This window comes from Crocodylus porosus, unplaced genomic scaffold (assembly GCF_001723895.1).
Source record: "Crocodylus porosus isolate Cpor-Errol unplaced genomic scaffold, CroPor_comp1, whole genome shotgun sequence".
Classification (NCBI taxonomy): Eukaryota; Metazoa; Chordata; order Crocodylia; family Crocodylidae; genus Crocodylus; species Crocodylus porosus.
Window position 1 is genome coordinate 11,906,491 of NW_017728947.1, and position 14,900 is coordinate 11,921,390.

At 43.0% G+C, this 14,900-nt stretch overlaps 1 protein-coding gene across 2 annotated transcripts in view; it reads right to left on the reverse strand.

The window, feature by feature from the left end:
• PDE3B (phosphodiesterase 3B) overlaps positions 1-14,900 on the reverse strand; it is a 161,587-nt gene that overhangs the window by 11,306 nt on the left and 135,381 nt on the right. For both annotated transcript variants that reach the window (XM_019551409.1, XM_019551408.1), the window contains one exon: positions 8,410-8,609. In XM_019551409.1, coding sequence (XP_019406954.1) covers positions 8,410-8,609 — 200 coding nt within the window. The remainder of the gene's footprint in view (positions 1-8,409; positions 8,610-14,900) is intronic.

Consider the following 14,900-nt stretch of genomic DNA (forward strand, 5'->3'; position numbering starts at 1 on the left):
TTGTTAGGCTTCTTCAAAAATTAACCCAGTGGCCTCCCAAACAGCCACTTATTTTTTCTTTGTAAAATATATGTACTTGCTATTTTTCTTCTCATTTCCACTCTTTTAAAAGGGATTCTTACAATTACCCCTTGCTAGGACTTTTTCCCAGTCCATACATCCCAGCAGCACCAACTCCCTACAAAGATCATCAACAGCAAAGTCAGAGGTAATACCATCCTTGCTGAGAGGAAGTCTCACAATCTGGCTCTTCTTAACTGTATATCCATATGTACAAGCAGCTAGTTAGAGTACTTACTTTGTTTTAATATCAAAGCATGTAAAATAAGGTCAATAAATGCTGCAAAATGTTAACTAGAACTGCCTCCTGTTTGTCACCCTCCCCAACCATAGCTACATAGCCAAGGCTGTTTTTGGTCCAACCAAAACATGGAGTGGAGTCCCATCCGGCAGGAGCTCTATGGCACCGGGCTAGGTCCCAGTCTTTCTGCGGGCCCCAGCTCCATAGCTTTTGCAGGAGCTTGCCATGGCCTCCACTGGCCTGCTGTCATCTTTGACAGGAGCCAGGGACAGATAAATATTAATTTTCTAAATTCTTAGGGGCCCTGTGGGCTGGACAGAATGGCCTGGCAGGCTGTATCCAGCCCGCAGGCCATATTTTGCCCACCCCTGAACCACAGCTAGGATAATGCACTATAGCTCACCTAGGATGATGTACTATGACAATGACAATACATGAGCATTTCAGTGCCTTCTGAAGTTGCTTCCAATTGGTTTCAAACTTCGGAAAGAATAGGATCAAGGGGGAGTGTACATGCACTGGTACACCCCACTGGACACCCCTGAGGCCCCACAAGATGTCCGCATCTCACTTGGGTGGCTGAGACAGCTGTTCATTGCAGTCTAAGTGCTTCCTAAATTCTCAGAGTTGCTTTTGTACTCTCCTATTAGCTGTTTGTTTCATAAATGGGTATATCTTCTTTCCTCCTGCTGGAGACTGTACAAATGGAATCTGAGAAATGACTAGACATTTCGTTTCTAAAATATCATTAGCTGTGGAACCACTGGACTATAAGGGAGCAAGAAAGAACACAAAGGAAGGACAAGACCATTGCACAGAAGCTAAATGAGTTTCTTAATATTGGTCTTCACCTGACCTAGATTAAGGACTTGATAATCCAAATAGTGATGAATCACCAGAACTGGATGGCAGTCAACCAAAAGTTCTGAAGGAACTCAAACTCAAAATTGTTGATCTACTAACTTTAGCATGTAACCTATCGCTAAAAGCCATCTTTATACCCGAGAACTGGAGGGTAGCTTATGTGATGCCAATCTAGACAAGGCTCTAAACTGGATCTGGGGAACTAGAGAGCAGCGATCCTAATTTCGAATTCTGGTAATTAAAAAAAAAAAGGCAAGCTGCAATAAAAAAAAAAACCATTGGCTAATATATGAATGAACAGGACTTACTGGGGTCAACATGGCTTCCTCAATCCATTTTTTTTTACCTTAGTTGAAATACTTCTTTCTAATTCTTAGGTCATCCTCCTAACTTTCTAATCTCTCCATACAACCTATGCTTCTTTCTTTTCCTGTTCTTACTAAGGCACTCCAACACTTCCCTCGCATCATTTTTTGTCTCATGTTTTGCCTTGTTTGTAACAGATTGCCAGCTCTTCAAAGCAGAAATGGGTTCTGATGATGTTTCATAAATAACTTAATTTATTTATATTACTTGTAAATGAACAAATAAATAAAAACATAATTAGTATTAGAACAAATAGGATGAAACACTACTGACTGCTGAATCTTAAACTGTCCGGGAAGGTTGTTTTGATCTATAATCATAATTAAATAAAATTCTTATTGAAATCAAGCAAAATAATCAATGGCAGCCGACTTGGCCTGAAATAAAAATCACTACTCATAGGAATCTTTGAGGCCTTCCAGTAAAATTACAGAACTACTATGATAAGAGACCAAAGTGTTTTTTAAATTGGAGAAATGAGGCACCTGAAAAAAAGTCACTGATATTTGTTTTGTTCAGTCAATGTTCACGGAGCAAAGTTCTAACCCTGTTTAGACAGACATTGCTTTCCTGAGGAACACCTGGCAACTCATCTGTTTATTTGTAGCAGTGGCTCATTAGGGCTGTGCAAAGCTTTGGTCCCCGATTCAATCCAGTGGAAATTCAGCCCAATTGGGACAAATCTCTGAATCCGAATCAAATCAGAGGACTCCCTTTAATCTAATTAATTTAATTCAGACATATACATGGCTTTACTTATTTTTTCTACATGCCTCTAGGTAGCAGGGGCTCATGAGTGCTACAATGCTGAGGCGTGTGGAATGTCCCACAGAAGCACTAGGGGGCTCCCCAGCACACTCAGCAGCAGACCTGGAAGTGAACCAGAAGCACTTCCGGGTCTGCCTGGGAGCGCACTGGGGGGTCCCCCCTTATCCCTCCCCCGGCTCGGTGATTGGTGCCTCCTGGGTCTGGGGGGATACCCGAGGTCCCCCTGAGGCCCATCACCGAGCTGGAAGAGGCCCCCCCAGCAGACCCAGAAGTGGACTGGAAGTACTTCTGAGTTCACCGCCAAGCATGAGGATGCCCCACACCACACTGCTGTGGGACCTCCATGCACCCCAGCATCGCAGCAATCATGAGCCGTGCCTGCTACGTCAAAGTATGTAGAAAAAACTTTTAAAGCTGTGTCTAGGCCCAAATCACCGATTCTCTGAATCAGCATCGAATCTTCGGATGTGGCCGAATCGAATCGGGGACATGATCCAAATCAATTAATCAAATCACTGTCCCTGATTTGGGCTGAATTCAAATTGAATAGGGCCCACTTCACACACCCCAATGGCTCTTCCTTGTCATGGGACCTTGAGATGTACCATGAACTCTTGGGCCTGCCTTCCATTGATCCAAGTGAAACAAATGAAGGCAACTAAGTATTAGGGGTGTGCAAACTGGGCCTTATTCGATTCAGATTCAGTCCAAATTGGGGACAGCAATTTGATTCGTTGATTCAGAACACTGTCCCAATGTGATTCGGCCAAATCTGAATCTGAAGATTCAATGCCAATTTGGAGAATCAGCAATTCCGCCATAGACACAGCTTTAAAAGTTTTTTCTATATATCTTGAGGTACCAGGTGTGGCTCATGAACACTGTGATGGTAGGGCAGATGGAGTGTCCTACAGGAGTGTGGGGGGGCTCCCCATGTGCTCGGCAGCAAACCCAGAAGTGGACTGGAAGTACTTCCGAGTCTGCGGCTAAGCACACCAGGGGACCACCTGCAGGCAGCTGTGGCGGTGTCGGAGGTAGGGGGAAGTAAGATAGCGAGTGGTGGGCAGCAAGTGGGGCACTCACAACTGCCAGCAAGACAACCTGCAGAAACCAGTGGCAGCTCATCTCGGGGGGTGTGGGGACGACGACGACGACGACAAAGACGACGTGCCCCCCCCATGCTTTCCCTATGCATTACATATGATTTACTCCAACCCCTTGCCTGAAGCAGGATCATCTCTATACAAACTATCCTATATGCTGTACAACATCTGAGCTCATCAGTAAGTATGCAGTACTGCACTAATATATCTACAATATATCTGGTCTGGGCGTTTGTTAAGAGCAAACAAACTGTCTCAGCATGAGAGCAGTGAGTCTTAGCACAAGATTTGTAGCACACATGCACACAGTCTTGTGTCCAAAACTTTTTACCAGCATAACTTCTAACTTCAAAAACATAAGCTATATTATCTTGGTCTTCCACTGTGTCTTTTCCCTCTTTACCTCTTTTACTTCTGTTTGTCTTAAGAAAATATAAAAAGAACGGTATTTTGGCAACAGAACCTAAGAGGTGTTATCTAAATTTGACTTCTTTACTTTCTTAGAAGGACATCTGATATAAAATGAGTCCTCTAAACAACTGTTTTGTCTTTTAAAAGACTCACTAAAAATACTGAAGGGAATAATGGAAAAATTTTAAATATGAACATTTAATTTGTTCATTGTTTCTGGTTTTTCTTATTTTTTGGATTTTGTTTTGTTTTTGTTAAGTAACTTTGAAACATTTTTGTTTGACAGGAAGAGCAAGTGAAAAAAAGTATCCAGCTACAAAACCCCAGCCTCAACTTACTGAAATATGTCAATAAATATTAACAAATGGTATAAGATAGAAGGTAACAAATGATAAAAGGGAACAAATGGTACAGCAACCCCTACTTAACGCTGTTTCGCTTAGCACTGTTTTGCTATAATGCTCATTTTAAACTGATACCCGATTCCACTTAGTGTTCAGCGAGTTTCATTATAATGCTCGTGGTCACCAGCGTGGGTCATTTAAAACGCTTGCAGTCACCATCTTGGGTCATCGAAAACTTTTGGTTTTGCTTAATGCTCAGTTTTTCAGGAACCAATTAAAAGTGCTAAGTGGGGGTTACCTGTATGAAACTACACTGTATTAAAACAACTGCCCAAATCTTGATGTGCTTCAAGAATCTATTTTCTGAAGGGGAACTAAATCACACTGCACTGTGTGCAGCCTTAGATGCAAATGTTTTAAGGTTGAAGCAGAGAAAAACATGCTCTGGGATAACTTTGAGGCTTCTGGAGAAAAAGGGGATACTCTAGCAAGGTCTCAGCTGCTGCCAGACATTTGTGCTGGATAGACCAGAGGAGAGGTGTATCAAGCAGATCTGGCACCCTGGGTAAAACGCTGTGGGAGAGGGGAGGCAAGATTTCAAGATGAAGGGGAGAGCATGCATGGGTTCGAGAGCTGAGTTGTATCCACCTCAGTAGCCGGCCCCAGTTTTGGCTGCTGCCAGCCAGGAGCCCAGGCTGCTCCCATCAAGCAGCTGGGATGCTGCAAACCTTGCTGGGAGCAGCTCAGGCTCTGTGGCTATCAGCAGCTACCCAGAGCTGGGGCCAGCTGCAGCTGGGAGCCTACAAACAGCTGCTGCCCTGGCCCCAACTGTCTCCCAGCCCCAGGCTCCAGGAAGGCAACAGGTGCCAGCACTGTGCCCGTTGGGGCTGGGGCCAGGAGGCAGCAGCCGTTTGTAGCCTCCTGGCTGCAGCCAGCCCTGGCTCTGGGTACCTGCTGATAGCCACAGAGCCTGGACTGCTCCCAGCAGGGCTTGCAGCATCCCAGCTGCTTGATGGGAGCAGTCTGGCTGGCAGCAGCCAGAACCGGGGCCAGCTGCAGCCGGGAGGCTGCAAACAGCTGCTGCCTCCCTGGCCCCAACGTGCCGAGGAATGTCAACCCTGATCCAATTGGTTTCTATAGTTATTCAGTGTATAACAAAGGTATACATATATAACTATTTGGTCATATTTCAAAACATCTAAATCTGTGTACTTCTCCTCTGCCCTCCAATTTAATCAGACTAACTAGCTCAAGACAGCCACATAAAATTACCCATTCCCAATACACATATTTTGCAGTTACTGAGATATTTGAGCTGCACGAGATGACTGAAAACATTAAAATAACAACAGATTTTAACAGTTATCACAGGTAACACCACCATGTCATCAAAGGGTACCAGAAAGTCACACGCATTATATAGATGTCATAGATTTTGGGGTCGGAAAGGACCTATTAGATCGAGTTCAACCCCCTGCCCTGGGCAGGAAGGAGTGCTGGGGTCAGATGACCTCAGACAGGTGTTTGTCCAATCTCCTCTTAAATACCTTCAAGGAAGGGGACAGCATCACCTCCCATGGAAGCCCATTCCATACTTTGGCAACCCTCACTGTAAATAATTTTTTCCTGGCGCCCAATCTAAAATTTGCTGTCCCTCAATTTGTGGCCATTGTTTCTAGTTACTCTGATGGATGGCCTTGTAAACATCGTATCCCCGATTTCCTGCCACAAGATCACCTCAGCCTTTTCTTGCGGTCCTCATAGGGTTTTTCTGTAGGTCTTTAACCAGATGGGTCGCCCTCCTCTGAACCCTTTCCAGGTTACCCACATCCCTCCTGAAGTGCTGTGCCCAAAACTGGATGCAGTACTTCAGCTGTGGCCTGACCACTACCACATAGAAGGGAAATGTGATAACTGAAAAAATAAAATTAAAAAAAAAAAAAAAAAAAAAATTACCTGCTGCACAAAATTAATCTTCATATTAGCAGCTCATTGCCCAAATATGAAACTTTATTAAAAAATAATTTTCCAGATAATTTTTAAATTTTCCATTAAAAACTGTTCCATTTTGACAGACTTCTGAAATTGTTTTGAAAACAAATTAGAGAAAAACAGCCAAAGTATCTGTCCCTCACAAAATAAATCTATCCAGTTCCCTACACACGTTCATAAGATACCTGGCAAGGAAAATAAAATTTGGGGGGCTCTCTTAAAAATTGCTTTTTCTTCCATGACACTATTTTTTCCTCTCATTTCTCTCTCTCATTTAATTACTACACTTTTTCAACTTACTGTATCTAGTTTTTCTTTTAAAAAGTTTCTCCTTTCCTTTCAACTGCATCTCCATTCGCTTATACAAAAGCAACTTTACTCTCTTGTTACTGTTGTTGTCTCTTACAGCTGTCCTCCTCTTTCAAATTGATTACTTAGTGTCCGTTTAAGAAGCTACCTTTGCAATACAAATAACTAGATAAATTTACTCTTTTGTTCTGTTGTGAAATAAGTGTCAGACCACATCACTGTCACTGGAAGATTTAAAAAAATCCCTACTCAACACCTGACAAGCAATAAAGCTCACACCTATATGTAAGACTGTTTCCATTCTTAGTTGTATTTATTTTATTGTTTTCAATTTCATTATCTGAAAATGATTCTTACACACAAACAGAGCACCTGGAATCCCTCTGGTTAAAAGGTATCTCCAAATCAGCTGTGTTAGTTTATTGAGGGCTGAGATGGGTCTATAACAGTGATTCTCAATTGATGTCTGTGAGACACTTCCAGTGGTCCCACTAGGCCCCCACTTCCAAATCAAGCTACCTTGCTGCACTTTTCCATTTCCAGGGAACAGGCCTAGACCAGGAATCAGCTGCAGCAATTTTGGGGACAGAATCACAGTCTCTTTAGGACCCAGTGGAACTTGCCTCTCTTGTCCAGTAACAGGTGAAAGCTGTGACTGTGAAGGTAATAGTGGCAGGAGCTGGCAGCTACAGCAACCTAGTCCTTTGTCCCCTATGCCCTGGGAAAGGTAGGAGGCCCCATTCCAAGAGGTTATTCCCAAAGGCAATATGTAACCAGGGCTTGCTACCAAGCTGTGCTACATGGCATGAAGCTGTACTGTGTCAGCCAGACCTTTCCCAGAACAGGGACTCAGCTGCCCTGCAAAGGCATTTCCATCCTGAAGGAAGAATCTCCCCATCTCTATTTTTAATGGGCTGCCTCTTCACTTTTATTGTCCTCCCTGCTCTCCCTCTCCTCTCTCTGGACAATGTGCTAAAAATGAGCAGTTTCCACCAAGCTGGGGAAGCTTGTGGTTTTACTGTTAATCTTATGAAATATAAGGTTTTGCACCCTCATTCCTAGACAGAACCTCATTTTGCATTAAACAACAACAACAAAAAACCAAATTTCTAGACTTCACACTTACACCCCCATGTGCCATTTAGACACCTTTTGAGTAAAATGGAATCTGACCCTTAGTCTCATAATACTACTACTGGGTCTTAGGGTATTACTCCAGGGATAAATACATGAAAGATCTGGGGTGTTCTGACCCCAAAGTGACAGAAGCCATCATAATCTCTTTCCAGAGCAGTAACTCTCAGAGACACTGCCAAGCTCAAATGTTGCACTAATTATAATATTATTGTTATTTGTGCATTTTACCTGTTTGTTTAATCACTGTGTTTCTTGTCACATTATTTTTTATGCACTATAATAAAAACAGTGTTTTTACATGGGTGCCACTAAAGTCAGAACAGTTACGGAAGGGTGCCTCAAGTCTAGAAAGGTTAAGAACCTTGGTCTATAAGAAAATGAGGCCACTGACCTGAAACAAGAATCTAGGGCGGCTTACAGATGTTAAAAAACAAAAAACAAAAAAAAACCCAACAAACCACCAGCACTTTAAACTCAGCACGCCCTTGCACTGAGCCCACCACATGCCCAGAAGAGACACTGTGTTATTTGGACCTGTCTCACCCACTGTTTGGATGGATCAGGTGATGACTGAATCAGCTCTTAGATAAAAGCACCAAAGAGCCCTGCTGAAGCGTGCAATCTATACAGACGCTGCAGAACGTGGTTGAACTAACACACTGCTTCTTGTGGTAAAGGACGTTCCCCCCCCCCGCCCCACCCTCCCAAATCAGCTGGCATCCTAGGTTTATTGAGAAAGTCTATTTACTGTATTTTCCTTACATTTCACACAGAGACATTTTTAATTTTAACCTTCCAGTAAAACAATTCCTACCTGAGGTGCATTTGTAGCCACTAGAAAAGCATTTGTCCGACCTGGGTGATCATAATCATGCATGGCAGCTGCTACATACAAAGCCATCAACTCCAAGGCAGGAATATTTGATGCCATGCACGCATAGCGGTCATCAAAAACTGGGCAGCTTTTTGAGGAAATATAGGTGACTCGCCCAGGGGTCATCCCACTATCTGCATCTGAGGAAAAGGAAAACAGAATAAAGTGTTCAGAACATTCAAGAAAAATTCTTGCATTCGTCTTCAAAACAGTCCTAAAATATATCAACCAACACATTCCATTGCTCATGCTGGCGATTTATAGGAGCTTTGTTGTTTACCAAACATTAATATTTTATAGTTTAAATTGTTTATCATTTGCATCAAAACCATTGGATGCATTAGATGTTTCCACATAAATAAGTATAAAGAGTTTTTATAGTGCTAGTGTGTTGTAAAATTATATTGAAGTTTGCTGCCTGCAATGGAAAATCCACAGACGAAAGAGAAAAGAAGTCAAGCTACACAGTGACATCTTCCTAACTGTGTGCAAGAAACGTAGCATCATCCCAAGGGGCCCTGCCATCTGCACCCATTTAGCTAACACACACAACTCTATATATGCAACACAACTATGCAGGACAACTTCAGAAAAAAACCCGAGAAATTCTTCTTCACCTACCCTACTCCAAAAGGGATCAGTTTAAAAACAGACATACTTATGCTACTAAACTAAAATACATACTTAGCTACTATGCAGCAGAACCAAATGTACCACCAAAAATATTTGATGACAGCCACCCAATATAAGAGGAAAAAGTTGAATCAGTCATCACAACAGGAGCCATCTCAAGCACTGCACCAGCAACACAGGAGAGAATCAAAACAGAAGCACCCTGAAGACCAACTTCATTAACTTATGACAACACCTCCCACCCCACTTTGAAATACCTGTACTCTCCAAAGGCCTGAACTTTTGCCCATGAAAACAACCTGACAAGATACATGCAGAGAATAAGAATTCTTCCACAGACTTCCTGAAAGAAGTAGTTACAGTACCAGGACAGAACCACCTTTGACAACCCTCCTATCACAACAGGTAAAACAAAGAACAATAAAACATTGGACTGGGCACCTCCTAAGGACATAACCCCACACTGGACTACTACATCAACTGTTTCAGAAAGAAAGCTAACAGTGAAATTCTCAACAAATGTCATGACCACAACAACATTTTCTCCTTCAGAGAGACAAAAAGTCACGCAACCCCAAAGACCCAACAACAAAACAGTCAAACCAGTGGACAAAAGTGGAACTACAGTCAGTCATTCTCAACCATCAAGACCACAATCACTTTGGCCAGACAAATGACACCAGCTATGATAAAGAACTTGGGGAAACCAGTATTTGCTCTAGAATTAGAAAATACTATCAAATCCTTTCCCCATCAGGAAATCCTACTCCACCATTAATCCCCAATTCTCCTACCGCAGGAACTTTTTATGTGCTCCCAACAAGGCAACTCTGGGAGACCCATCACATCCAACAGCAGGACCCAATCAGGATTCATAGAAACTATCCTGAAATCACCTGTCACTCAAAAGAGCAAGTTTTCTACAAAATACAACAGCTTTCCTCAACCAGATCCTGAACACCAGCCACCTCCCCAAGAACTAGCAACCATACTAGCAACCAGGGATGTCAGCAGCCTGTACGCTAGTATCCCACACGATGAATGCACAGCAGTCTGCCTGAAATGCCTACAAGAACATGGACAGCCATCAGATTTGCAACAACATGTTGCACAAATCATCCACCTCATCCTCACCCAAAACAACTTCACCTTCAACAATCAACACCTCCTCCAAACCATGGCATAAAGCTGTGAAGATATTGGTATATTAAGGGACAAGCCAACTGGAGAAGGAATTTCTAGAAAAGTGCACAATCAAACCTGCATTGTGCACACAGTACATAGATGACATTTTAAACAAGGGAACTGAATACCTGGACTCACTTATTGACTTTCACCCTAGGTTTAACAACTCTTGCTCCTCAATCAAACTTTCTCTGGAATATTCCTATACTAACAAACTTTTAGACACCACAATCCACATTTCGGATGGCCATACTTATGTCCACAAGACCAGCAATCATCCCAAGCACACAAAAAACACACATAATCTACGGTCAGGCCCTCAGACACCACTGTTTTCTCTTCAGAGCAGATACAACACCTACTTGGCCAGCCTTAAATCTACCTTTATACAATGGGAATGACCATTTAGATTATCTCAGATAGCATGTAAAGTTTTCCAAGGACAATACACACATCTCATTCAAAATGACAGATGTACAGAGCATGAACAATAGCTATGTTTTCAGAAAGTCTATATTAATTCTTGTTCAAGTACCAGAATACAAAGATTTGCACTGCAATATCTATGACTTCACATGCACATAATTTAGAAGGAACTTTGCTGAATCCTCTTTAGAGGAAAGACACACTTATTCCAATTAAAAATCTACTACAGCAGGGTTGGCAACATAAGGTCCATGGGCCAGATCTGGCCTGTAGAACCACTGAATCCAGCCCAGGTTGGGGGGGAAGGGGAACGGGACAGAAGGCTTTGTTTGTGCCTGCACCAGGCCAGGGCAGTAAGAAACTGTGCCAGTGTTGTGTAGCTGGAAGCTGTACCTACGCCACTGCCACTTCCCTTCTCCCAGCTGTTCCTGCACGGCAGCCAAAAGGCAGGGGGAATTGGTAGAACTAAAATTAAAAATCAAAAGATGCATCAAAACACCAGAATTAATAAAAAAACTCCACACACTTGGGGGCTAATTTCATTAGAGTTTGCGGTCTGATCCCTGAGTTTCAAACTTCTGGTGCACAAGAATAGTGAAGATGTGATTTTGTAACCCCTATCATCTAAATCTAATCTCTATCCTTAGACAGCTAATAAAACATTTTAAGAGAAATAAATAATAATAAATAATAGTCTTTATAAATCATCATAGAAAAATTGAGTGAAATATATTTACATGAAAGAATGCAATAGATCCCTCCAGTTACCTCAACTGAGAATAGGTCATAAAAATGGCAAATAAGATGCAGGTGCTGAACATCACTTAGGCCACAGGTAGGTGTTATATGTGCAGCACTGAATACACTCTATTAGCAATGCAAAAAGCAACCATAAAGCCATTCAGGCAGCTTTTAGTAAAAAAACACAGTGAAGTTGCCACAAAAAATGTTACCTATTTCCAACTGGAACTCCCACCAGTTTTCTAGTGCTACTTTAAGTTCTGTGCAGTTGCATGTGGTGCTATGACGTGTGGCTTTGTCCTCCATTATCCTGGAAAACTTCGCTCTTCACCCTTTTCCCCACCCCATGACCCCAGGGAATCTATGTGACCAATGCTAACTTCTTAGAAATTTTTCATGCTTAATACTCTTACTCAAATTACTACTGAAATGCACAATAATAAGAAAACCACTTGAACAACCCCACAACATGCTGAAAAGTAAGCATATACACATACAAAGAACAACATATTTAAAATTCTCACATCTTTACCCTTACTTCAATGAAGAATCAGTGGAACCATCTGCTGAGTAAATTGCTATATAATATGAATAAGGCTGTCAGAATTTGATCCTAAACAGCTACCCGTGCTAATGAAAATGAAATGTTCTGAGGAGCAGTTTACTTTAACAAAAATTTACACCTTATAACAGAGAGTAAAAGAAAAATGTTACAGGGCTTTGTGCAACCATCTCTAAAAATCAATGCATTTTTCCACCAAGGAGTATTCCGCATACGTCAATTCTCAGTTATTTAATGATGTAAAGAATAGCCAAAAAAGTCAACAAAAACTAGAATCTATAGCTATGGAAAAACTTTAGATGTACATAATTTCAGACCCTGTATCCCTTGAGAAAAATGTAATTAGCCAAGTCATTGTGTATAATAATTTATTAAAACATGAAGCTGGCATTTTTAAAAGAGACTATTGCAATTTATGAAATATTCTGAATACATTATTCTGAATTTTATTATAAATATGTACTTATGAATATATACATTATGGGCATGTCTACACGTTCATTAATGCGCTTTAGATATTGTGCATTTAGTTTAGTATTTCCTAATGAAGTACCAACTAAATGTGTAGTACCTAGAGTTACCGTGCAGTAGCATCGGTGCACGGTTATTTAGTGGTGCTTACTGTGCATTAGCCTAATAACACTGCAATAAGCTTTTAGCACAGTTTTTGCCATGGCACACTACTGCGCAATGTTATTAGGCTAATGCACAGTCCAGTATGTACTTATTATTAAATGAAAAACTGAGTTTAAGCACATCATGTAAAACAGTTTTAGGCATCCAGATTGATATACAAACGTAATTTTTAAAAACTGCCTCCAATGACATTACTAACTTCACAGCTCTAGCATCATTAAGCTTAGTGACAATTAAATCAGTGCTGTTGTCAGTATTTTTATCACTATGCTGTCTACTGTGCTGACATCAGCAAGCAAACAACACAGTGCTGCTGATCAAGTGAAGCCAAAAATTCAAAGTTTCAAATACAGTTAGGCTGGTGGCTAAAATGTGCCAACCTTGGGAAAAATCTAAGAGACAGAGACAGGGCAGCTACAGCAAGAGAATGCGATCCAAAGAAGGAAAGGTCAATGGCCAGAATGATTCTATTCTACTTTGCTCAAGACCCTAAAAAAACTGTTAACACACCAGGATTCTCTACCTTGCCTTTTTTTTGTGACTTGGTCTTAAGGGTAAGATGGCAAACTTACAAAAATAGATGTATTCATTTAATTTTCACAAGTTGAACAAGGTAGAACAGAATTACATTTAGGTCCTTAAATCCATGTAGACACCCAATAGATGGAGTAGAATCAGCCCTTAATCTTCATAGAGACTGAACCCTGTAATCCAGGACGGTAAAGAGATGAAGCCTTATTACTGCTCCTCTTCTGACCATTAGCACTATTATACATCTGGCCATTAATAATAAAATGCTATTTGTCTAGTGTTAATAATACTTTTCAAATCTGAGATACTTCATGTAGTGAAACAATTAATTTTATCACTTTTACTTGGGGGAGTATGATTTCTTTAAATAATTTCACTTGAGAAAATTGTAGTTGAAGGTCCATAGGGCATGTCCAGATGAGTGCACACATGCTTCTTGCAGGGTTTCAAACCAGTCTGAGATATTGCAAGAGGCACACTGAGAACAAAAAATGTTCCCTGCGCTGCATATTTTCAGCGTGGGCTCAAAATTTGATACCTGTATTTCCAGGTATCAAATAAAAACACTGCAGAGAAAAGCAGAGCAAGGCACAGTTCCCCACAGTGCCCTGAGGCAAGACGGGGCTCACACCTCCAGAACCTCCGGCATTCAGCCAAACCGTCTCTATGGTGCCCGCTGCTGCTCTAGCATGCTGTGCTCACATGCTGGGGCAAGCAGGAGTAGTGCAAGGTTGTCACTTGGGCACTAGCCCCAGTAAACACGGACTGGGGGCAGGAGGGGGCAGCTATGCACATGTGGTGGCATGGGTCCCCCACAGCCCTCTTCCTCCCCCACAGCAGCAGTGGCCATGGGATGCTAAGGGCCTGCTGCGGCCAGAGTCCCCGGTGGTGCATCACAGCCCCAATTGCCTCAAAGCCAGCACCACTTGTGCCATGTCACAGGACTGGCCCAGCTCAGCATGGCTCTACACAGGGCCGTATGACTTCAGGCACACCAGGGCCACTTGGGCCATCACCTGGGGGTCAACACCACTCGTGGGGACTGCGTCTCATGCCAGGCTGGGTCCTGCCTTCACAAGCCCCATGCAATGTTGGGCCGGGCCAGTTCGATGGAGGCAGGACCTGGCCCGGCCCGACACGTGATCCCCACAAGTGGTAGTGGCCCCTGGATGACAGCCCTAGTAGCCCTGGGCCAAGCTGGGTTGATCCCATGACAGGCAGCACAAGCAGCGCCAGCTCTGAGGCGATCAGGGCTACATTGCACTATTAGGGGTTCTGGCCGCAGCAGGCCCCGAGTGCCCCACAGCTGCTGCTGCTGTGGGGGTGAGCTATGGGCTCTGCGGGGGGTGGGGGGAGGCAGGGGGGGGCATGTGCCCTGTGGGGGGAAGCTGTGGGCCCTGCAAGTGTGGGGCAGCCAGTCCATGTGCCGTGCAGGGAGGCCTGTACCACCCCTCCTGAGCAGCACCCCAAAACAGCCCCCCCACACCCACAATCCCCCTACAATCCACCCACAACATCCATATCCACAAGCCACCCATACAAACCCCTCACCCACATACCCAGCCACAAACCCCAAACCGCCGCACAAGTCCCATACCCCCCACAAACCTCACCCCCCCCCCAAAAATCCCCCAACTCAAGCCCCCTCAACTCTCTGCTCATCTCCGGAGGTCTCTCCCCCACCAAGGACTCATCGCCGGTGACATTTCCAAACCCA